The sequence below is a fragment of the Astyanax mexicanus genome, chromosome 2 (assembly GCF_023375975.1).
Source record: "Astyanax mexicanus isolate ESR-SI-001 chromosome 2, AstMex3_surface, whole genome shotgun sequence".
In the NCBI taxonomy this organism is placed as follows: Eukaryota; Metazoa; Chordata; class Actinopteri; order Characiformes; family Acestrorhamphidae; genus Astyanax; species Astyanax mexicanus.
In genome coordinates this window covers 45,550,851-45,577,459 of record NC_064409.1, presented here as the reverse complement: position 1 = coordinate 45,577,459, position 26,609 = coordinate 45,550,851, and the positions used below count along the sequence as shown (strand labels likewise).

The 26,609-nt window shown below is 39.4% G+C and overlaps 1 protein-coding gene across 2 annotated transcripts in view; it reads right to left on the bottom strand.

Annotated features, from left to right (window-relative positions):
* Positions 1-5,745: 5,745 nt before the first annotated feature.
* The window catches only part of chrm2a (cholinergic receptor, muscarinic 2a), a 193,283-nt gene continuing 172,419 nt past the window's right edge, over positions 5,746-26,609 (bottom strand). For both annotated transcript variants that reach the window (XM_049474359.1, XM_049474358.1), the window contains exon 4: positions 5,746-25,450. In XM_049474359.1, coding sequence (XP_049330316.1) covers positions 23,901-25,388 — 1,488 coding nt within the window. In that variant the 5' untranslated portion in view covers positions 25,389-25,450 and the 3' untranslated portion in view covers positions 5,746-23,900. The remainder of the gene's footprint in view (positions 25,451-26,609) is intronic.

The following is a 26,609-nucleotide window of genomic DNA, read 5'->3' as shown; positions in this document are numbered from 1 at the left end:
ATTTTACAGCAGGACTCGGCAAACATATAAATTGGTATTAAATGAAATGTAAATTTTCTGACACGAACTTTTGTTTTTTTTCTTTATTGGTTGTATGCCATAATCATTAACATAAAAGAAATAAAACCCTTAAAAATAGATTACTCTGTGTGTAATACATCTACATAATATATAAGTTTAACTCTAATTATGAACTAAATTACTGAAATAAAGTAACTTTTCAATGATATTCTAATGGTTTTACATCCACCTCTCCTCTATGTTTGGTACAGACTTTGGTTCTGCTGTTAAGTTGGATTGTTTGGGCCTCAAGGTGCTGGCAGTGCTGGCATCTGGTATATTTAACTTGGGGTGAGATTCAGATGGGCTGAGCAGGGATGGGGTAATGGCATTATCTATCAAGCAATAGGCTGACTGTGGTTCAGGACATTGCTGAGGCCAGTTTACACTGTGTTTAATCTGTTAAATCTACCTGCTAGAAAAAACTCAATTCACTGGATTGTATTATAAAATGTTTCATAAACTGAGCTTCTATGGTAAGGGTGGTAAACTCATTTGAGATAATGGGCCACACTGCACCCAGCCCAGTGTGAAGGTGGTCAGGCCTAATTTTTATTGGAAAGAATGACAACGTCTATATTTAGTTTGCTAATGGAGAATTACATACCATTAACTCAAAGTGTTGGCTAAAGTGAACAAGTGGAAAAGTGACTGGCTGCCTGACTGACTGGCAAATGACAGCTTTCTCTGTCTGGTAAAAGACAAGCTGGCCTCTGACTGTCTGACTAATACTAACTCTCTGCTCTTTATAAAGCCCCTGTCAGAGCTATACAATTACAGTCCCAATAAACCTGACACTGAAAATCACAGAGTGCTCTAACTGTGCTAGATAACATTTCTGAAGAACCCACACCTCATCTCATTCAATGTGTTTTTTTTTTCTTTTTGTGATTTTTTTTTTCAATCAGCCAATCAACCTTTATTTTCACTCGATAAAACATTGAGGGTGAACAACATTTACAATGTTGCCGAGCATTTACAGCATCAAAGACATTGAAAACATTTAATAGGAAATAAAAAATAAAATGGAATTCAATAGTAAAAAATAATAAATAAAAGACATACTAATTTTAAATCCACATTTAATACATATGAATAAAATATATATGTAAAAAACAAAAAACAAATGGACACAAAAAGTAAAGAATTTATAAAATATAAAATAAAGAAAAAGATAATAGTAAAATGATAAGAATAATAAATAAATGATAAAATGAATAATAATGAAATAAAACAAAAAGAATCAAAATATAAAACAGTAGAATAAAAAAGAATGTAATAATAAATAAATAATAATAAATATAATTGATAGAAAAAAAGAAAAAAACTAATTTAGCCCTCCTATTATATTCCGTGTCAATTTGACCAGTTCTAAAGTTTTAAAGTTTAAATATCTAGGAAAAATAGTTAAAAGTATTTTTTTTTCAGTATGAAAATCTTCTGCTTGCCTTAATTAGTGTAATCAACATATAATATAAAATTTGTTCATCTCACATATTAGCAACCACTCCCTACAAAAACAAAAAATAAACTAAATTGCAGTGTTTTTTCAATATTATGTAAAACTATTGTTTTATATGTTGGTTTTTTAAAAGTAACAAAGTAGTGAAACATAAAAAAAAAGTTTGAACATGATTTTTTTAAATAAAAAATTAGTGAATTATCCTAATCGAACCACTACCTGTTAGAGGTAAGGAACACCACTACACTAAATATTGATAGAATAATTAGCAATGGAGTTATTAAAATATATTTACACTGCTTGTTAGGATTTTGGCGGTTTTAGACAGCTTTTGGACAATGAAACATGCACCGGTTCAAAATTACCCTGGAACACCATTGCTGTTTTTGACAAATTAACATAATAGGAGGGTTAAAACAGTCAAAGGCTTGCTGGTATTTTAGAAACTAAAAGATTAAAATGATTCAGTGACCCCAGCCAGCTGAGCTTCAATGTTTTCTGTGGTAAATTCACTGTAAATGTAATATTAAAGACAATTAAAGCTATACAGGAACACATGGTATTATTCAACAATTATAAACAAAAGTATTAAACAAACCAGAATATGTTTTATACTTTATATTCTTTTAGCTTAGATTAGTAGCCACATTTATCTTTGAGGAAAGATATGCACACTCTTGGTATTTTTTTATTATCAGTGTCTTCATGAGGGAGAGTCATCTGGAATAGTTTCTCAGCGTCTTGAAGGAGTTCCTGGAAGTGCTGAACAATAGTTGCTGCTTTTTCTTCACGCTGTAAAGCTCCAGCTCATCTCAAATCACCTCAGATCACCATCTCAGTTGGGTTTAGATCAGGGGATTGTGGAGGACAAACACTTCTTTCAGTTTACTGAATAATTCCAAATATGTCACTTATTTTTTATTTTTTCATGTTTTTAAAGGAACAATCAGTAATAGTGTGAAATGGCTGCAGGAGTCTGATTTTTTAATTTCTAAAAACTAGATAGAGTTATGTTCCCCACCAGCTCCTTTCCAAATGTCAAGGTTATGCAGGTTGCCAGATTGACACATAAACTTACTCTGTAGCTAATCGGTGAGTGTATATGCGTTTCCAAAAAAAAGGCCCATTTCTACTACGCTATTTGTAGGGACAAATTAACAAGATATGGTTAGCAAACTTTACTGAAGCTCAGTGACTACTTATACAGCAGAAGAATAGCCAGCTTGTTTGTTTCCATGGCTGCAGCACATTGTTTGAGTGCTGTTGTCTATACCCGGCAATCCTGAGTGTGGAAATGGGGTTTTACTGGTGCTGTATAAGGGAATGGTAAAAGAGATAGATTTATGTTGATTTATGTTGTAGATTTTAAATAGTGTGGAGCACAGTTGAACTGGTATTAAGTGTAGTAGTATTCATATGTTTGCATTATTACAAAGAACATTAATTCATTTTTAACATTAACCCTTTCAGACCTGAATTATCAGTGATGGGAAAAGAATTAAGAATGCTGACTCTATACAGCAAATCAATTTTTTATGTCCAATGCAATGGAACTCTGTGTGTTATATTATGTATTTCATAAACCTTCCATAAACAGTCAAAAAGAAACATGATTAAAAATGTTCTAAATCACATGAAATTAGTTAAAAAATATATGGCTCTAGTACTACTGAAAAACAGTTTTATCACTCTAGTACTGTTTTTCCAGTACAGTGGGCGGGGCCAAGTTACTGTTTCATTGGTTTATAAACTAGCTCATTGGCTGGATCATGGTCTGTTCTGATGGAACAGCTCTCAAGTAGTGTTAATAGTGTTGTGTGCAACATATATGATGCCCATTGTACTGGATGCAGGGTCTGAAAAGGTTAAGGAATGATCTTCTGCAGTTCTTTATTTGAATCAGAATCTTGCAGAAGTTTTACAGGTTGATATGTTTGGTACAGACTTTGGTTCTGCTGTTAAGTTGGATTGTTTTTGTTTGGGCCTCAAGGTCAGTGTCAGCAGTGCTGGCATCTGTTATATCTAACTCGGGGTGAGATTCAGATGGGCTGAGCAGGGATGGGGTAATGACGCTATCTATCAAGCAATAGGCTGACTGTGGTTCAGAAGGTTGCTGTGGCCAGTTTGGACTGTGTTAATCTGCGAAACCTGGCACGGCAGCTGCAGGAAACTTTAACAGTAGTTAGATCCATCCAGGGGTTGTTTAGAAAGGTAATGACGGGCCATTAAAAATGCATGGGAAATGGCAAGTGTGCCATTTTAGGATTTAAGAGTTTAGGATTAAAGCCAATTGTGCGAGTCTTACAGACAGTCCATTAGAGTGGGCAGTGCTGGTGTCAGTGTGTCACTTAAAAAAAACTAGAGCACTAGTTCTATAAAAAAAAGAATATCAATATTAGATTTATTTGGCAGGCCAGATTAAACTGTTTATTAGGTCAGTTCCAGTTTATAGGCTCTAAGCTTGACACTTTTTATACCTGTTATAGAGTGTGCTTCTCTCTCGTTCTTGTTATTCTCTCTCTTTCTCTATCTATTCTATCTCTCTCTGTTTCTCACACAAACTCAACTTTCACTACAAATGCACAGCCATGCTAAATGTTATGGAACATGGGATTAATGTTGTGTCCAATGAAATTTTCCATGTCTCATAGAAGCTGAAAAACACTGCACTGACCTGTGGAATATGTGTGTGTTGGGCGCCTGGCATAGAATGTGACACCGTAATTACACCTCTCACTTTTTTGTAAACATTTTATTATGTTTTCTCACTGGACAACACTTAATATATGAAGCCTATACAATAATACAATGTAAAGTTTGAGCATTTATGGGGCATCCTCATTATGGAGGAGTGGAAGAGGATTCCAGTGGAATCCTGTGAAGCTCTAGTGAACTCCATTCCCAAGAGAGTTGAGGCAGTGCAGGAAAATAATGGCGACCACGCAAAATATTTCGCTGGTGACAATTTGGGCACAATTTGGCCATTTTCACATTTTCAGGGGTGTACTTATCGTATTTTTGTACTATAAGGTGCACTTAAAATCCTTTTATTTTCCCCAAAATCGTCAGGGCATCTTTTAATCCGGTGTGCCTTATGTATGAGCTTTACCAGTCAGGTTGTAAGGAGCAGTAAAACCACTCTGCTGAAGTCCAGCGTTATACAGGAGTTTCACTTTAGTACTCCAGCACTGGGACTCGAGACTGGAGCAACATTAGCATTACCTGCTAACCACGCTAAGTGCAAATTCGTTTAGCCTGCTGCTAACCCCGGCTAGCACTGCTGGAGCAGTGTTAGCCTTAGCAACTAACCATGCTAAACGCCAGCTCCATTGCCATCCAGAGGTGTATATTATTGGCCGGTAGCCTGCTGATAACTCCGGCTAGCACTGCTGTAGCTGCATTAGCATTAGTCACTAAACACGCAAAGTTTTTGCCGCTCAGAGATGAGTATTTCAGACAGTAGTCTGAGCGTGTTAAAACAAGCTACCTGGGACGAACCAATAGCTAATATCACCCTTGCGTACTGAAATCCAAAGTCATCCAAATAAATACTGAAAGTCAAAGTCATCCAAATAAACAGTTTTCAGGAGAGAAATCTGTGTAAATTAACATCCAGCGCTCGTTTGACTTTTGTATTTTAAGAAAATATATATTTTTTAAGAATTACAGTTTTGTTTACTTAGCTTAGGTTAACAGGTCTACCTGCTAAATTAGAAGTAAAACATGGCGACACCACTGTTCCTTGTCCCATAATGCGCATTATAATCAAGTGCACCTTATGTATGAAAATAGACCTGACAATAGACCAGAAAATAGACGTTTATTGATTGTGCGCCTTATAAATATGGTAAAAATACGGTATTCGCTTGTGTTGCCAGAAGTTTAGGCATTAATGGCTTTGTGTTGCATTATTTTGAGGGTATAAACTGACTTCTATACATTGTATTATAGTGTCATATCTTCAGTGTTGTCCCATGAAAATATATCATTTTTGTAAAATATTTACAAAAATATGACAGGTGTACTTACTTTTGTGAGATACTGTATTCCTAGTATACAGATGTCATTGTGTGGATACTTCATGATTTATTAACATGCTGCTAGGCTATGACTTTGTGATGGCTTTATCAATAATTTTTCAAAGTATAAAGCCATTAAATGCTGTTCTACAGAATTTATTAAAGAAAGAAAGAAACAAAGAAAGACAAACAGAAAGCACAACATACTTGGACTCGTATATCTTTATTTGATAGAATTCTTCTCCAAAAGAATATGGCACAATATATATTGTAAATGTATTTCATATTATGGTTTTCTTTAGTGATTTGTGAACACCCAAGATTTCTCCTCTCGTCTCCTCTTTCTACAAAGAAATCGGTACCATTAGAAGTGTACAAACAGGAAGTCAGGTAGGAAACCAGGGCAGGGAGGAAGAAGGAGGAAGAGGGATGGGGTTGAGAGAGGAAGGGAGGGCTGGAGAGGCAACATTCAGATGAATTATAAACACATGTATTTACACAGCAACTGTGCCAAGTCACATAGAATGGTCGATTTTATGTACAGTGGTGAAGGTTGAGCGGCTAACGAATGACTTTTCTACTAGATGTGAATTCACAACCCACAGTGGAGGGAAAGCACGATGAGGATCTACACAGTTCCGCAACAGAAGATTTTAAGAGTTTAATATGTACATCAGACACGGGAGTCACTCCTCCCATGTCTGTTTCGAACTGCTCTGACTTCCCAAAGTCAAAGCTCACTCTTTAAAGCCCCTCGATAATGCGGCCTAGAGCAATCGTGCTGCGTTTTTCTCTTTGTGTTTTTGGTTCATCTTCTTGTTATCAGCCCATCCAGGGTTTATATGAGTGTCTGTTAAAATCTCGACTGTTCTGATTGCTGTGCTTTATACATTTCACAAGCTAAACTGCTGTTACTCTGCAGAAATACCCAAGAGAAACACCTTAACAGGTTCTGATGAGCATAGCTTTAAAAACGTCAGACAGTGCACTCTCCCAGGCACCAGACACCAATATACCAGTGTGCCCAGCGACACACTAGTCCTCCATCAAAAAGTTAAGAAAGAAAAAGGAAAAAAAAAAACCTCAAAAACGTGGATTGAAGTGTCTGTTTTCTATGTTAACATGCCTGGACAAGTTCCATTAGCGTTGACTCTGCTCTACCAAGCTTCTGCACCTAACAATTAGAAACTTTCCCCAACTTTTATCATGTTCTATCAGCCCCCCACTCTATCTCTCTCTCTCTCGTTCTTTCTTTCTCTCTCTTTCTCTGTCTAGGTAATTGAAACCTCAGCTTGTCTGTGGCGGACTCTTGATTTAACGTCCAATTATCCCTTGTTTCCACTGACAGATGCTCCGGCTCCAGAATCAATACTCCAGAGTCAGCTCCTCAGTCCAACAATAAGCTTGTGCTTTATATACAGCACATCTTTACAGCATTGAGTGGACGTTTATAAAACCTCATACAAAAAAGATAGATGTTTCTTTATTTTTTTTTTAATACATACAATACAGTATGCTCCTGCAACCTCGCGGTTTTGCGGAGGCTCATCTCTCTCTCTCACTTTCTCTCTCTTTTTTTTTTGTTTTTTTACCCCGTTTACTGGTTTTGCTTATTGACAGGTTGGCTCGTTCATCCCTGGCAGTAAAGAGAGTGTCTTTGGCAGCCATTGTTTCCCCCCCCTCTCTCTCTCTCTCTCTCTCTTTTGTTTTTCTCCCTCTAAAACTGCAGGTATGTGTATACAAAATGTGACACACTGCATGGTCAAAAGTTTGTGGACACCTGCTCTTCCAAAATCAAGAGCATTGATTAAAAAAAACATATTTACATACCTCTGGAAAGACTCTCTGGGATGATCTCTGCAGGTATTTGATTGGATTCAGCCATAAAAGGATTTGTGAGGTCAGGTATTACTGTCTTTACACACCTATCGGAACACTTTCTGCTAGATGTTGGAGCATCAGTGTTTGAATTTGATTGGATATGGCCATAAAATAATTTTGATTTCAGGTATTGATATTAGATGATTAATTCTAGATCAGACATGATACTTCATGATTTCTCCAACACTTTGTTGTAATTACTGTAACTACACACCTCTGGAAAGACTCTCTGAGATGGTCTTTGTTAGTATTTGAATGCATTAGTGAAGTAAAATATTGATGTTAAACTCCATTTCAGCTCCAGCCAAAGGTACAGTAGGATCCCTGTGAGAATTTGATTGGATATGGCCATAAACTCATTAGTAAGCTAAGGTACTAATATTAGATGATTAGGTCTGGATCTCCACTTCAGCCCAACCCAAAGATACAGTTTGAGTGGTTTGAGCTCCATGAGTGTTTGGCATTGTTTGACATGGTTTGTCCACTTCTTTGTAGAAGTTACTGTCTTTACACACCAATCGGAAACTTTTCTGCCAGATGTTAGAGCATCAATTTGAAATTTGATTTGATATGGCCATAAAAATAATTAGAGAGTTCAGTTACTAATGTTAGATGGTTAATTTTAGATCACAAAAGCCACTTCAGCTCAACCTAAAGGAATGGTTTGAGTGGTTGGATCTCCGTAAGTATTTGGCATTAGACATCTTCACCTCTTTGTTGCAATTACTGTCTATACACATCTATTGGAACACTTTCTGCTTTCTGTTTGGTTCATTAGTGTGAGAATTTGATTGGATATGGCCATAAATGTATTTGTGAAGTAAGGTCCTAATGCTAGATAATTAATTCTGATCACAAACATTACTTCAGCTCAACCTATAGATACAGCATGAGTGGTTGGATCTCCATTAATGTGTTTGGACATGGTTTCCCACCTGTTTGTTTTTTGGAGTGTCCCTGTGAAGATTTGATTGGATACAGCCATAAAAGCATGAGGTGAGGTCAGGTGCTTGTGTTATATCATTATTTCTGGATCAGAAACACCATTTAAACGTATTCCAAAGCTTTACGTGGATGGAGCTCCATGGTGTTTGGCATTGGACATTGGTTCTCCACATTTCTGTTGATGTAACTGACTCTACAAAAAAACATCTCTGAAAAGGTTTTCTGCTGGATTTTGAAGCATCTCTATAAGGATTTGATTCAGGTAGTGGATAAATGTTTGGCTGTGAGCGTGATGACCACAGGTTCCATATTCCCAGATCTTTCTAACTTAATCTCTTGGCTGTACAGATAATATACAAATTGTGCATGTGAATTTAAACACTTGTGAATAATAAGAAAGGGGTGTCCACAAACTTTTAGACGAATAGTGTGCGTTCTCACCACTGTGCTGCATAATAGCAGAGCATTTCACATTGTGTAACACTCGTTGTCGCATGCTAAGGTTATTTTTTTGTTTTGTTTTACTTTTGACACTTTTTTCACACGCACAGTTTTAATCTCTGTTTAGCCCAACCTCCCGCCCCATATACACACTCATACACACTCTCGGCAACAAATACAACTCACACACATATAGTCTCAGCCATAATACACACACACTCCGCACACACACAAACTCTCAGCCCTCATACGCACACACATACACAACACATTTCATCTGTATGAAATGTTACAGTGAAGGCAGCTTCAAGTCTCCAGAGATGACCTGTCCGCAGGACTCCAGTCCTACTTTTACACACACACACTGCTTCCATTTCTTCCCTCACAGGAGCAGAGGGTATATACAGCACGGCAGCACGGCTTCAGCAGGTTCATGAGGACCACTCATTATAACACACCATCATATACTGATGTAACTCTGCTGGACAGACACGGAGTTGACACCCTGCATAAACGAGTAGTTCACTTTAAAGGATCCTGTGCTTTTCTGTCAGTCCCCAGAGGCAGTTTGCACAACCACAGTCTCTCTCTCTCTCTTACACACATACACACACACACACACACACACACACATATACAATGCAATCACACTGTCGTGGCGAAAGTAGTTTAGAAAAAAAAAGCACAAAAAAAGGAGACAAAGACAAACAAATCAAAATTAACATATTATTAAACAATCAAAAGTTTAAATAATTCATCTCCTAATCCCGTAAGGCACTTGATGTCATTCCGCAACTGAAACAGAGTGGAATTATCCAGCAGCACAGGAGGAGGCTGACTACATAATTATCCAGCTCCTGCTCCCCTGTCCACACACAAAATAACACCCCTTTTAATGCAACGGCGCATATTAATATACCGCCTTATATAACATCTTATTTCAATTAAATCAACAGAATAACCTCATTCAGAACCGTACACTGATCAAGCATAACACTATCCAGTGGTGTGTATGATTCACACTGATATCAGTGCAACACACACTTACACACCACCACCATGTCCATGTCACTGCAGTGCTGAGAATGAATGATTGACCCACCAATCAAATAACAGCTGCTCTGTGGTGGTTATATATATTTAAGTTAATCAAGGATCAAGTATAGAAACATATGAACTACAGTCTGTTTTTATAGAACTACAAAGTGCTTCAGTAGAGTTGATACAATTATTAAAATTGGTGTAGAAATAACATTAAAACATTACGATTCTTCTGCTTAATATGATTTTTTTTTAAGTCAGCTGAACAAAAACTATTGAAATGCACCATAAACTATACCAAATTATTATCAGGTTTCTGTTTAAAGTTGGTCTAACTAAATAATCTGTCTTGGAAAATTTTGTACCAATTGTTCTTGAACCCTAATTGAGGCCAAGGCATCCACTCTGCACATGCTCAGTTTGACTCTTTAGTTGAACGGGGTCTACTTAGCAACTCTGCAGGGATTTTACCACCACCCACGTGAGGTTGGTCATGCTATTTGCATATTGGGGGGTGTCTACCCACCTCTTATTCTCCACAGATACTGTATACGTTGTATAATAGTTAACTGCCTGGTCTCAGTGTTAAAGGCTATGAGAGCAAGTTACTATGTTATGTGTTTTGGAGTGGGACTATATGCTGACTGCAATCTTATATGACTGACAATATAAATAAATATAGATAGGTATCAGTCATTAGTTCCCTGTTGCTAACTTAAATTAATGAAAAATATAGTGTTGCAATCAATACATAAATTGTATTAATGTAAAATGTGTCCTTTACACAACTTTATTGTACAGCATACATTTAATAAAACTTAGATAAGGCCAATTAAAAAATTAACATGCAGTTAATTTTTAAATTAAATGAAGTTTTTATACATGTGAACGATGTGAATTGTCTGAACTAAAGATTTCTAGTTGGCACAACTGGTGGTGGTTTTCTTCAAAAACTTAACAAAAAAAAATTAGTGCATAAAGCTTGCAATTCAAATTTTTTCTCAACCTTTTTTTCATTTTTTATAGTGAAGGAGGTGGTCATAATGTTATGCTTGCTCAGTGTTCACACTCTTAAAAATACTGTAGGTGCCAATGCAGTAAGCTGATGCCACAGAAGGTTCACTGCTAGTTCATTGAAAGCGCTTTTCCACCAAAAGAACTCTTGAACCATTTTTGAACCAGTTCTATTCGGGCTTATAAGAACTGTGGTGCTTTTCAGCGAATCAGCCGGCGTTTCCACCAGATTTAGTGAAACTAAATAGTGGCTGTGCTCTTGCACAAACAGACACGCTCACAGATGTTGTCATGGTTCCTGCTGAAGAACCTAGTATTTTTTAATTCTTACTGCGAATAAATACATTTCTGGTTTTGGAACCTACATTTGTTGGTGTAAATGCAGCGAACTAGTTCAAAATTAGGTTCACGAACCAGAAGGTCTATGAAAAAGCACTATGAATGACCTTTCAGTGGATGATTTATAGTGTTTTTTTTGTTTTTTGTTTTTACGTCTGTGTCTATGTCTGATGTATTGTATTGTAGCATGTTAACCCTTGTGTGGTGTTCATATTTTTGTTACTTGTTTACTTTGTTACTTGTATTTAATTCAGCAAAATTAATCAATTTACATTAAAATGCTTTACACATGCTTGCTTCACCTAAATTGCAAGCAATATAAACAGCTTACATGCTTAATATTTGCCCTTTACCTTTCTTATGTTACATTTCTTTTAAAAAGTGCTACTCTTTTTTTATTAGTTTTTTAATAAAATGTAAAAGAAAATGAATTAAACTCAAGATATGAGTAGAAAATTTGTTTAGTTTCAAATTTACAAATGAAGCAATGTTTATTATCCCTTGGCCAAACATACTGTATGTAATATAAATGTGTAGGGGGGGGGGGGTGTACAGTGTGTGTTTATCGAAAATGTGTTTTGATATATGTTTTTCACAAAAAATGAGCCAATGCCAATGAGTTTAGAGTTAGAAAAAAAATTTTTTTAGTATCATTTGATGAAAAATGAAAACGTGTCCTACAGACCCGAACACCACACAAGGGTTAAGTAACTCTGTGCAGCATCTTATCGTCACCACACATTCAGTATATAGAGTTCTGTGTGGGTGTTGAACTGTCCTATATGTTCATTATTTCTATTGTTTCTCATATGTATCCTATTAATTGCACATTTGCACATTGTTGTGTAATCTGTATTGTACTGTTTAATTCCATGTTGCACTACAGCCTAAAAAAAAGCCTCTGTTGGTCACTTGTGGTCACTGTGATCACTAATGTAGTAACATGCAGAGGTTTAATTTTACATGGGAAGCTACTTTAATTTACTAAATAACTGAAACTGAATACTCAATACTTTTATTACTCAATTACATACCGTACATTTTACTCCTTATATTTCCTTTAAAGCACTCATTACAAACCTCAAAGACCTTTAATTCAATCTTTCTCATTCTCTTTCTCTCTTCCCAGTCGAGTTTCAGTGCATATTACTATTATTTTTTCAATTTCAATCATCGTCAAGTGAGCCTGCCCATAATTATGATAATTCATCTTTGCATAAGGATCATTATAGCCCATTAGTCACCAGGCCACACTCAGAGTTGGTTGAAAAAGGAAAAAAGCATGTTCATATTAGACCTAACCTACAGTATGCTTAAAAAATAAAAGCTACATGCATAATAGTGTATCACATAGTACACCACCTTTATAGTTCTATGTTTTAGTAGTATGAGGATAGTATATAATTAGGTGCAACTAGAATATTGTCAATGTCATCTTGTTTTTTTTTTTTATTCTGCTTTGATCTTTGAGTGTCAAAATGCAAATACTTATCATAAATAATCAAGGAGGATTTCCTTTTTCCAATTTTTTCTTTATGGGCTTCCTTGTTTTAGACAATTTCTCCTCCTGACTGTTGTGCAGGTCTGAGCTGCAACTACAGGAAACGTTTGGTTGAGGTTTTTGCTGCCAAATGAGGGTCAACCAGTTATTAAATCCAAAGGTTTACATACTTTTTCCACCCTGTACGGTAAATGTTAACATGATGTGTTCAATAAAACCATGCAAACATATATTTTTTGTGTGGTACTAGTTTAAACAGACTGTTTGTCTATTTTTGTGACTTGAAGATGACACATTTTATGACCAATTTATGCAGAAATCCAAGTAATTATTGCAACTGTATCTCCATAATTCATCATAATGTTTTGATGTCTTTCTTTACCACTGCAATTGAGGATTTTTCAAAGTTCTTGAAATTTGTTTAGATTGACTTACTTTCATTTAGTTAATATTCAGTATTTGAAGTATACTTCAGTATTTAATTTTTTTTACTAAGTTAAATAGTTTTTGCCACAATATGGATTGGAACATTACTCAAATAGGACTATTCACTGTATTCCAACTCTACCACTTGAATAAAATTTAATTATACCACAGTTACAGTAGTTCCGGCCCTATAATGTAATGTAATTGGCTGAGAGACGTTCTATGAGTGCCGTTATCAGCTGGTAATGCACTGTAACCGAAGTCTTCCATGTATGACTCCCACATTAGGTTACCTAGGTTACCACATACAGGTAACCTAGCAACGATGCAGCGCTTACCAGCCAAACAGAGCAGCGATGGAACTTTTTTTTTTACTTGCTGAGTGTTTATTGAAAGATTTTGGGTTAAGGAGGACAAAATACAATCTGTTTGGTTATAAACACTCTGGCAGTTCAAATAGTTCCATTACTGCTCTGTTTGACTTGTAAGCGCTGCTTCGTTGCTAGGTTACCTGTACGCGGCGGAGTAATACATGGAGAGCTTCGGTTACGGTGCATTACCGGCTGATAGTGTCACTCATAAAACACCTCTTAGACAATCATATTTCAGGGTCTGAACTTACTGTGGTATATTTTTTCTTATATAGCAAAAGTGGACATGCTATTCTATCTTATTACAGTGTCAGAGTCAGTGGAGCGTCAACATCGGTTTTAAGATGTCAAAACTAATTCCTGAAAAAATGGTTTCTTTGAAGAATCATCCATTAAAAGGTTCCTCTATGGCAGCACTTAAAAAATGCTTTGGCACCTGTTACCTTTAAAAGTGTGAATAAATTAATAATAATTAAGAATAATAATTATACAGAATATCTTAACTCATGAAACAAAACAGAATATAAAACACTGTAGATCTTCAACTAGATCTTAGCCCTTTGAGATTTCTAGTGTGATCCAAGTCTGATTTAGACACAGCATGCAAAAATGATGACAGGAGTGATTCAGACAGGATGAGTGGTGGTCTCTTCCCTCGGCTCGCTCGTTCGTTTGACGCCCACCCACACTTTCTCTATATCTTCACACCAGTCCCGCAGTGGCGTATCGGTGACAGGAAGTAGCTTGCAGCTCTGACCCTGAACATGTCTGCTGCTTCTAAACAGGTGTCACCCTCAGAGGCTGAATGACACACTCTTTCTTCCTCACGCTCCCACTCTCCGAGCCCCGTGTGGCGTCTTATCAGGCTAGAACAGTACACACACGGCTCAAAGCGAAGAGCTGGCAAGGCCTCGCCGAGGACTGCCAGCCATCACACAGCTCGACCCACCTGGCCGGGCTCATCTTATCACTCACAGTCCTTGGTTTTCCATCAGACGCTGCTCCCTGCTATCATGCTGCACTCAGTGCTATCATGTGCCGCTCAAGCGTTTATCTCGGTAAAAGGTCGGAGCCGAAGCGATGAACATGCGTGCAGGGCCATGTAAGGACGCGTTAGCACGTCGAGTGGCCCGCGGGTCATGCTACGAGCTCGGAGAGGGAGTCTAAGTGGAGAACTCAACCACCTGCCATTGTGAACACTCACTGTAACACTCCTGCTATCCCCGCGGCAGAGATTAGCAGCTATCGCCCCGGACCTTCACACCGCGTTAGCGACACGACGCGACTGCAACCGCTGCTCTTACCGCTCTTACTCCTCTTACTCCTCACTCAGCAGGAGGGCTGCGCTGCCTCCACCATCAGGGGAAAGACAAGGAAGTGTGAGGGCATAGGTGGATGTGGTGGGGGTGAGGATTGCAGAGGAGTGAGACAGGAGACATGCAGACACATATCCACTTATCAGTCTGACGGATGGGAAAGCTGTGGACGTGGCAAGCTGCCACTGCCACCGCCGCCGCCGCCGCCACGGCCGGCCTGTCTGCCTCGCACTCACGCACACATTACAGAGATCCCAGGCCCATCGAGGCAAGCCCTCAAACCTCGTCCATTATGCTGTCAGAGTGGTGGAACCATGAAGCTGGACTGAGAAAACACAGCACTGCCTACACTGCAAAAAAAAACATTGGCAAAAACTAGACGTAATATATGTAAACTAAGACTTAAAGGCTTAAATTAAGCAAAAAAAGAATGAGATAAAATGAGCACATTTTTCTTAGTAAGATTTCTTAAGCAATAAGCAATCACAAAGTCTCAAAATGAGTGAAATAAGACTTAAATCAAGCAAAAATCTCTTACTCTGTGGCTTAAATTTGTACACACAGATCAGAATAACTTGACAAGTGACTTTTTTTTAGCCCTATGCGGATGAGATTAGTTTCTCAGGGAGTCATTTTTTTTCTTTTTTGGGGCGGGTTCTCTGTGATTTTATTCCCATCCAGAACAACCACCTACGTGAAAATTACTGGCTGATATATCTACTGTTTTTCCCTGAATTCCATGGTATTTTAGGTATTTTTTTATTTATTTTAGGTCCCGGCCACATCTATCGCCTCCTCGCATTTAGTAAAATAGGTATTTATTCACTGCTATGCACCGTAATTACACTTCATGTGCGCGTTTCCGCGGAGATCCACGTAAACACAACAGCGACTGGAAATGGAGGAGCTACTGAACGCGATGTCGCGTGACCAAGAAACTTTTTTATATTTTGAGTTCAAATGACCATCAAATAAGGTGAACATTCTAAGCAAGACTAAATAAGATCATTATTCCTAATATAAGTAAAATAATCTTACACTTACACTTGCTTAGTAAGACCTTTCTTATCAACAAGAAAATAAGAGTTATGGCTTTGAAATCAGATCATTTTACTTGCTAAGATTAAGTTTTTTTTTTTGCTGTGTATGAGCGACTTTTCATTAGTGTTTAGATCAGACATCAGAGATCTTATTTTCCATGTAACTTGGTGCTATGGTGAGGAGCATAACCAGTTACCAGGGCTGTATCACCATCTAACCAATAAGAAGTTAGAAAAGATAATCATAATTTTTGGTGGCTTACAAATAATTATTGGTAAATAATTCTGATTGGGTGAGCAAAATGCAACTTCAGGTGGGCTACTGACAGCGTTAATACATTCCAGATGTGAGTAGCTCCTCCCATTTTGTTTATTTGCATTGTATTGTATAGTTGTATAGCATTGTATAGTGTCCAGCTAAACCACAATAAAAAAAAGACTGATTCCTAGAATGCATCACGGATATTTAAGTATACTTAAAAAGAGATAGATATACCAATTAGTATGCAATTGGGACACTCGTATTAATGTATTTCTTTGTAATATAATGGCATATAATGTAACCTCTCACTACTATCAGAGCTATATTTCAATTCTAGTGTTCAGGAAATGTTATGAGAATTTCTGAAATCTATATTTATGCAGAAATTCCAGAGTCTGGCTCTGTGTGTGGTGTCTACAGTTAGAAGACCGGAACCTTTATTAGCTCTCAGAACTAAAGTTTGGGCAGTTTTCTGTCAGCTATATGTGAATATAACCACAGGAAGGCCGGACAGACGGGGCAGTGGCTCGTTGTAATGAGGGAATGGTCCTGGGAATGTCACCACATCAAACAGTTCTGAGAGGATGTAGCGCTACATCACTGTTTTTATCATCTATCATCACCTTCCCATTGTCTCTGCTAAGTCTGGAGAGCATGTTTCCCATAATACCACCTCACCACCGCTGTTGTATTCTAACAATATATTCAATGCATACCAATCAGAGACAACTTTCCCTTTTAGATTCTGTTCTCCTGTTAGATTTCATGATCTCTGTGTATAAATGCTGCTTTATTTGCACTGTCACTTTGCAAAGTATTGCCAACATATCCCTGTCGTTAGATACTGAGCTTATCTTTTTTTTGCTTGTTTTTTTTTACGCATGTTTTTCTGTTCGTTTCTATGCTTTTGCTGTTTTGTATTTTGCTGATTTGCACTCATCTTGCATCAAATGAACTTTGCCTCTCATTTGTTTGCTTATGCTTGTCTTCTTTTCTATCTAAATGGATGTTAACCGAACCCTATTAATATAATATAATAATAATATAATAATATAATATAATTTAGTGTAATTTTTTTTTTTTTTTTGCAATATTCAGAAAATTGCTAATATTTCTTACATTACACCTAGTGGAAAAAGATTTCCCGAATAGATTTATTCCAATAAAATTCAGTATATAGTATTGACTGTTTTGAAAATTGTGCCGGTTCTGCTCATTTTTCTCGAATTCACCTACATCTCAAGGCAAATCTATTGTGGACACAGGTGTTATGCTACATATATGCAGCCATGTAATCTCCAGAGAAAAGCACTGGAAGTAGAATGGGATGCACTGGAGCAGCTGCACACCGGTGTAAAATTTCCATGCATAATGCCGAGGATTAGCCTGGTTGGGCGGGTTCTGCATAAAGCTCCTCACCTCAGAAACAAAAAAAGTGCTTCCTCTTCTCTGGAGTGATGAAGCCTCATCAAATACCTTTGGGATGAAGTACAGCACTGTTGCAAGCCAGACTTAATTGGCCGACATTAGAGCTGACCTAACTAATGCTTTTGTGGAGGAATATAATCAAATCCCAGCGGTGGAGTTGCGGTATCTGGTGGAAAAGTCGTTCCCAGAAGAGCTGAAGCTGTTAATGTAGCAAAAAGGGTGACCAGCTCCCCATGAACGCCATTAATTTGGGGTGAAATGCTGAATGAGCAGGCGTCTGCTTTAATTTTGGGCGTGTAGTGTACTTTTTTCTTTTAGAAAAGGCATTTTACCGTCAGGACTGAGTCTGTGCGTCTGCAGGAGTCTGCAGCACCCTGAAGATTCTACAGAGAGCTAAATTAGCATGTAGCTGTGAAACATGGAGAGAATGGCGGGAAAGCAATTTGCAGAAAGGTGACAAACTGATAATGAAAACATGGAGAAAGATAATTGTACGGGTGAAAGACGAAGAGAAGGAGAGAACCTGGGGCATGGAGAAGGGAAAGGAGAGCTGTAGATGGAGGCTAGATGGAGATGGATAGAGTGTGATATGTATAGGAGAGCAGGAGAAGGGAAGCGCTAATATAAATAGCAGAAGGCCTGTAAGCGTTCCCTGCTTGCTTAAACAATGTCTCGCTTTACGTGGATTCCTGGCTGAGGAGATTAAAGCGTGTGGGACAGTAAGTGGAGAAGGCAAGCACTGAGCCTGCCGAGCGTGTAATGTGTAATCTTCAATCTCGCGCAGTGTTCAGAATCATCAGCTAATCTGATCCATTTTACCGTGAGATTCCGTTATTACTCCGACCCACATTGCTCCATATCGCGCTGCTGACGGCGACGGCCCCTTCTCTTCCAAACTCTGGAGCCAAAATCTTCAAAATTAATCTTCCTAAACGGTCTCGGCTCGGACAAACAGTTCCGGGATAGATATTTAAAACTTTGCGCTTGGAACAAAATCTTTAGGTTACGTGGTTTAGATGTTCCTTCAGCTTTAAGGGTAGAGATATACTTGCTGTTAACTACATGTTCATGTATGTATGCATGATTGTTGCCTCACTTATCCAGGTAACCAGTGTTTGTTTGGTGCGTTGGTTTTACACATTCTTCAGTAACATAACAGTAGCGTAACAGTGGAAAGTTTTAAGGAGCAGCTGTATGGTGTGTCCTTGCTGCTGCATCAGATCCATTTTAAAAAAAGTCGATTTGGAAAAGTGAACATTGAAATGGAAACAAATCCATGACTGGATGACATCTGCAAATGGCAAAAAAGCCATAGAAACAGGGCAGGAAGAGAGCCAATAGACCACTGAAGTCGTGTGTCATTCTGTAGTCCTCTTACAGCTTCCGTGTCTAAGCGTTTTTTCCCTATGAGGAAAATGAATAGGGTTTTCAAAAACCTGCCTCGATCACATGAGGTAAATAAATCTGGTTAGACCCCTGTACGTTTTATTCTGTGTACATTTGACTCCTGAAAACACTGGATCCTCTGAATTATGAAATGAAGTGTCATAATGAGAAAAATGCTAACTTTAAGCTAATGCTACTGCGGAGTGAACTGAACCCCTGGCGCTGCTGTAGAGATTAGCAGGGGACTGTTTTTGGCGCAACACAGAATAACACAGAATAAAACGTACAGAGTTCTGAACATATTTATTTACCACAGAATGTGACAGAGGCCAGTTTTGGAAAAGCCCATTCAAATCCCGTATTGACTTGAACCGCTTAGACACAGAACCCCAAAATGACCCCAAATATGGGCATAAACAACATGGCGCCAACTAAGAAATGATAACACGACTTCAGTGGTCAATGGGTGCTCTGCCCAGTAGTCATTTTACAGACTCAGACATCTGAGCTGCCCTCTAGTGGAAGCCTCCAGTAACATGCATAGTCGAAGTGCAAAAACATGGCCAAACAACAAGTATATCTCCAGCCTTATCCAGGGTTTCTAACACTCCGACATCCGCTTACAAAAATGTTGGTCTGTTCTACTGCAGTGGTTCTTAGTCCTGGTCATTAGAGTCTTGCTACTTTAAAACTGGAAAGGTAGTAAGTTCCCCAGGACCAGGATTGAGAAGCACTACTTCTTCTACACTTTTTCACCAGCACCACTGCAAACAAACCCATACCTCTTTACTCTACACAGTACCAGTCAAATCCCCAACCATACCCAACACTACTGCAATCAAATCATTCACTCTACCCAACACCACAGCAATCAAATCATTCACTCTACCCAACACCACTGCAATCAGAGCATTTATTCTACCCTGCAACACTGCAATTATATTCATAACTACACTCAAATCCACAGCAATCAGATCATTCTCTCTACCCAACACAACAGCAATCGGACCATTTACTCTACCCAACACCACAGCAATCAGAGCATTTATTCTACCCAACACCACAGCAATCAGAGCATTTATTCTACCCAACACCACAGCAATCAGAGCATTTACTCTATGCAACCCCACAGCAATCGGGTAATTCACTCTACCTACACCACAGCAATCAAATCATTCACTCTACCCAACACCACTGCAATCAGAGCATTTATTCTACCCTGCAACACTGCATTTATATTCATGACTACACTCAAATCCACAGCAATCAGATCATTTTCTCTACCCAACACAACAGCAATCGGACCATTTACTCTACCCAACACCACAGCAATCAGAGCATTTACTCTGTGCAACCCCACAGCAATCAGATCATTTACTCTACCCAAGACCACTGCAATCAAACCATTCACTCTACCCAACACCACAGCAATCAGTGCATTCTCTCTACCCAACACCACAGCAATCAGAGCTTTTACTCTATGCAACCCCACAGCAATCAAGTAATTACTCTATCCAACACCACTGCAATCAGAGCATTTACTCTACCTAACACCACAGCAATCCGACCATTCACTCTACCCAAAACCACAGCAATCAGATCCTTTACTCTACTTAACACCACTGCAATCAGATCATTTACTCTACTTAACACCACTGCAATCAGATCATTTACTCTACTTAACACCACTGCAATCAGATCATTTACTCTATGCAACACCACAGCAATCAGATCATTCAGTCTACCCAACACCACTGCAATCAGATAAATTGCTCCATCTAACACCACCCTGCCATCATATTATTTACTCTAATAAACACCACTGCAAGCAAAGCAATCACTTCATCCAACACTTCTGCAATCAGATCCTTCAGTTTACCAAACACAGCTGAGAAAGCCCCTCTGCTTTACATTCACAGCAGGTGCGGACCGCAGGTAAAGCAGATGTTTAAACATGTATTGGAGAGGACGTTCCAAGCATTGATATTAGTGTTGTGATTTCTACTTCAAAAATGACATTCTGAAGGATAATGAGAGATGGATGGGATTTTTCGTGTTTTTTTATGGGAGACTACTTTGTCTGCCACAAAATAGGGTGAGCCGTGTCGCCATGAAATGGATGCAGTATCTAGCCCTTTTATTTCACAAGGCCAAGGCCTGTGATTTAGAGTAACCCCCATTCCGGGGTGATCATACATACACACGCAAAGTCAAACACACTCACACACACACGCACACACTCCTCTTCGCATACACACACACACACATGCATGGCCATTTGTCTCATACAATGGCAGTCAAGAATGAAATTCCATTTCCCTTTGTGGATCAAATAGCATAGAGTGAGATACAATGAGTCTACCCCGACACACAGAGGAAGGATCAGGTGATGCAACTTAAGCCAACATGGATACCTCTGCTCATACATATGCACTCACACACACACTCACACACACACACACATACAGTACATACAGTACATACAGTACTCATACATAACTCTGCATTCATACCATACAGTCTTCCTACATACCCATCCTTTACCCCCTTTCACTCTCACCCATAGAAAAGCACAGGATCCCTCCAGAACTAGTATAGAATCATATATTGAGCCCCTTTCACACCGAGTTTGAATTTTAAAACCTAAAAACAGATACAGTTTTTAACGTAGTGAAATCTCCACACAGACACCAGCACGTTTTCTTGATTCTGTGCTCTGTAAAAAGGGCTAGACCCCTCCATAACTCTCAGAAATGGTCATTCTTTCAGTTTACCTATCTTCTGTCTATCCTGTGTTTTATCTTTTCTCTGTAGTTTGGCAAATTAAACGAGTTCTCTTTAGCGAGGGAAGCCATAGTTTACTGTTCTTAGTGGAATATAAACTGACATTTCTCATTTTTGCACTGTTGTCTGAATGTTATACAAATATTAAACTTATTTATAACTTATTTTCTCTCACTTTAAGTCAATTAATCTATGGAAAGCGTCTTTTATTCCACTGGCAGATATTTTTGCTTGTTTTAAAGAAAGCATCAGCAGCAGTTCCCTTGTATTTATTACTAATTATTCCTTTAAAAATTATTTCTTAAAAAAAAAAAAACATTTCTTGAATTGACACAAAATGATCTGCCAATATAATGAGACACATTTAGTAGATGAACTCACTTAAATCAAGAACAAGGAAGTAAGAAATATGTTTAATTAATGAATTCTTTAAATATTACTTTATTACTTTACTTTACTTTACTTTAAGTGTTATAATAGACCTCCCCTAATCACTGGAACTCAACTCTGATTGGTCAGCCTGATTTTTTTAAAATCTGATGTATCTGACAACACAGAACATGGAAAATCTCTAATTGTAATAAAAATTGCGCTGCGTCACAGGCCCTAATTTTCAAAGTCGTTGTGAAAAAAACGTCATTAATATACGAGTGTTTGTTTTTTTTTATAATGTGACGTGTGTATTTTTCCATCTGTAGAAACCAGACGCGGTGTGAAAGGGCCTTGATCCACCTGCAGCCTTCATCCATGAATGGAAACCCTGCCACAGGCATGCTAGCATCAGCACTCATTTACATGCCTGCATAATTCATAAGAGAGAGCTGGAGTAGTAGCGCACATGTTAAAAGTCTGCAGAAGACACAGGGCTGGCTGGTTTTAGCACTTTGTCTTATTGATCGCTAACAGCGGAAGGTGAGGTCTCGCCACGTTTCTCTAGACACTTCATTGTTTCCAGGCTTTTTTTTTTAAGCCCGCCACCGCTTGACGCTGCATCACGGACGTGTTATGAAAAACGTGTAAAATCCCGAGCCTGTAATAATGGCTGTGTGTGAAAGAGTCTCTTCACCCTGCTCCTCCATCATCATTTTAAAAGCTTTTAATTTGCATCTCTGGAGGCCTGAGCACTCAAAAGCTCTTACGTGTGGATCTGCCAGAGTGGCTCTCCAATAGCTCTCTCAGGTCTGAGCCAGTACAGCAACACACAGCTCAAACACACTCACACACACACACACACACACACACACACACACACACACACACACACACACACACACACACACACACACACACACAAACACACATTTCACCCTGCTACCTAACACTGTCCCATGCACATTGCCTAACAACATATGCTTTATACACTGTTTTATACACATATGTACAATATTAGTTTATACTGAAGTCCAAACACTAGGTTTGATTGTTCAGTCAGCCCTATTGTCCCTTTAATCAGTGAAGAACTGAAGAGTACAGACCGTTTTCTGCACTCGCAAATGAAATCCGCTAAAATGAAGCTACTGTAATTTACATGTTCAGGTTAAAAACTGCATTTCTGCTCCAATGTGTGCTTCACTGATATATTTCAAACAATTTCGACAATTTCTCCTATATATACTGTATATATATTTACGTAAATATAAATGTAAATAATAGAATTGTTTTACTTTTTTTAAAAATGGGATTCTGAGACATTCTCAGCTGGATATTGAAAAAAAATATATGAAAACAGCTTAATGAATAACAAAAGTCACGCTATATTGATATTGACCCTTTCTTATTTTATAAAGCACTATTTTCTGTGTTTCTGTTTGTGAAATCTATTTTTTTCTTTCATTTTTATTTTTTTCTTTTGAATCTCACAACTTCACCTCAGTAATACCTCACCTGCTCTGTATGCAAAGCCTACAGCAATATCCCTCTCACTCACTGAGTTGCAATCAGTTCTGTGTAAAGTGCTACAACAGGTTATTGATAACAGAAATATACAATACATACAAGACATACGATCAATCGACACACTCGCATTTTGCACACTTTTTCACACTTTTCACACGCTTTTTCACACATTTTCCACAGATTTCACACTTCACACAATCTCATCTGCATCTACACTCGACTACATGCATACAATCGCACACACACAAACACACACACAGGCAGAGAGATATCTGCTCATATCAGAGCTCATCTGGCTGAGCGAATATTTTTATACTGACAGAGCAGAAGATGCTTGAAGGTCTTTTTGAACGTGGCGTTGCAGAGAGCGTAGCATGCGGGGTTGATGGTGCTGTTGATGTAGCAGAGCCAGTATCCGATGGTCCACACCGTGTTGGGGATGCAGCTCGAGCAGAAGGTGTTGATGAGGACCATCACGTTGTAGGGTGTCCATGTCGCCACGAAGGCCACCAGGATGGCCATAATGGTGCGGGTCACCTTCTTCTCCCGGGAAGGAGCTGCTTTCTTCTTCTTGGGCGGCTGCTTGGTCATCTTCACGATCTTCCGCGTCACGTTGTTCTGCTTCTCGGTCGCAGGCACGATCTCGACCGTGGTGTTGGAAGGGGCGTAGCAGTCTCCCTTGGGGGACTTGGTGACGATCTTGATGCAGGTGAGCTTGGAGCCGCCGGCCTTGGTGTGGTGCCGTGCAGTCGCTTGACCGTCGTTGGCTCTGGAAGGCACCGTCTCCTCCTCTTTCTGATTGGCTGCGGCTCCACTACCGGAGGTAGAGTCGTTGGAACTCTCCTTCTCCTCGACCGGGATGCAGTTGTTCCTGGTTCTGTCCTCCTCCTCGCCAGCTGCGGTGGACGGCGCTTTGCCGTTCTGCAGCTTGCTGTCGTGCTGGTTAGTCACGTCATCTGTGGCTTGGGTTTGACCCCGGTCGGGGTCTTCCACCACCATGTTGTTGTTGTCGGGCTTGCTGGCCATGATGCTGCGGGTCTGGCTGGGTGAGGCAGGCCCGACGTTGGCCCCTGAGGGCTTGCGGTTGTCCTTCTTGACGCGGCTCTTGCTGGCACGGGAGATCTGCCAGTACAGCACCATCATAATGATGACAGGCAGGTAGAAGGCAGCGATGGCTGTGCCGAAGGTGACAGCGGCATTGGAGAAGAACTGAATGTAGCACTCTTGCTCCGGCACCGTGCGTCCACCCACGATGAACTGCCAAAAGAGGATGGCAGGAGCCCACAGGATAAAGGACAGCACCCAGGCAGCAGCGATCATCATCCCTGCCATCTTTGTTGTCCTTTTCACAGGGTAGCTCAGCGGCTTGGTGACGCAGAAGTAGCGGTCGAAGCTGATAATCAGCAAGTTCATGACCGAGGCGTTACTCACCACATAGTCCAGAGCCAGCCACAAGTCGCACACCACGGGGCCCAGCGGCCAGTAGCCGATCACAATATAAACGGTGTAGAGGTTCATGGAGCACAGTCCGATGATGAGGTCAGCGCAGGCCAGGCTGAACAAGAAGTAGTTGTTGACAGTCTGCAAGCTTCTGTTGACCTTAATGGAGAGCATGACCAGGATGTTCCCGATCACAGTGACCAAGCTCAGGGAGCCCGCGACCAGGACAATGAACACCACCTCCACCGTCTTATACGGACTCGTCACCTCCGTCTCATTGCATTCCGTGTCATTGCCGTCAGAGGCATTACAGTGCGCGAAGTTTAGTCCATCCATCTGTCCCTGCCTCAGGCGCCGCTCTACGGTCCACAAGGAGCAGTGCTCATAAGTCTTCACACCTACACACAAAAGAAAGAGAGGAAGAGACGCTTTACTACCGCTGTATTTTTTTCACTTGCTGAATAATGAATAATTCAACTGAACTTTGAAGAATTCAATTGAAATAAAATTAGCCCAAGAAGAAAAGAGAAAAAGAGAGAATGCTTCTCCAAACGTTATGCCAAGAGGGTTGTTTGTTTGCCACTGAATGAGAGACTGCTGGGGTTAGCTTCGGAGCGCAATATGTGTCAATCAAAAGTTTCTGAAGCACTAATTAAGGAAGTTCTAAGTGTAAATGGTGGCAGCCGAACAACCAGCCATCTCGACCTTTGGGAACGTGGACTTTATTTAATATGAGCTAATGCAGGCAGGAGAGGGTGCGTTAATGAAACCGCACATAGTGTGGGCTGCTTACACTTTACACTCAGCCACCTGAACTCAGCCTGTTAGTCTGGTGCATATGCTTTCCATTAGCCCAGTCGCTTAAAACTCTGTCAACACTAAGGCAGCTAACAGACCTGCAAACAACAACCACACACACACACACTTTTGGCATCTCTTGTTGGCACCATAAAAGCAGTGGATTTATGGTTCTTATTAGGAACTCGCCTCTGCAACAAAATTTACTGCATACTTACAGAATATTTACAACAGTTGTAGCTTTTCTTAAAAAAAAAAAAAGTCCAACCATTGGCATCACTAGTCCTTTTTTTTCTATTTCTTCTGAAATGAAATAGAAGTAAAAAAAAATATTTTCAAAATGTAAGGAGTGGAAACTATAGATAACTGCAAAAAATGTAAGGAATTAGAGCTCAGATCAGGCCCAAAAATTCCGACCCGACCCAGCCCTAACCCGTGCACATTCTGCCCAAGCCCGAACCATAAACTGTCATTATGAGCCCGAGCCTGACCCGCCCCGCCCCATAAACTGGCTGTTTTGGGGCTGATTGAATGAGCGAAATATGATTAGAATTATGTTAATTAACACTGTAACTTAGAAGCATAGAACTATTATTTAATTAAAAGGATTTTTAAGAACAGCTAAACACTGTGCTGCAAGCACGAGGTACCGCGAGCTGCCGCTGTTGCGCCGAATCCGACTCCCTGCTGAATCCGACTCCGCTTCGCGAACAGAATCGGCACAACACCGCCGGCTGTACAACTCCGCTTTACAACAGC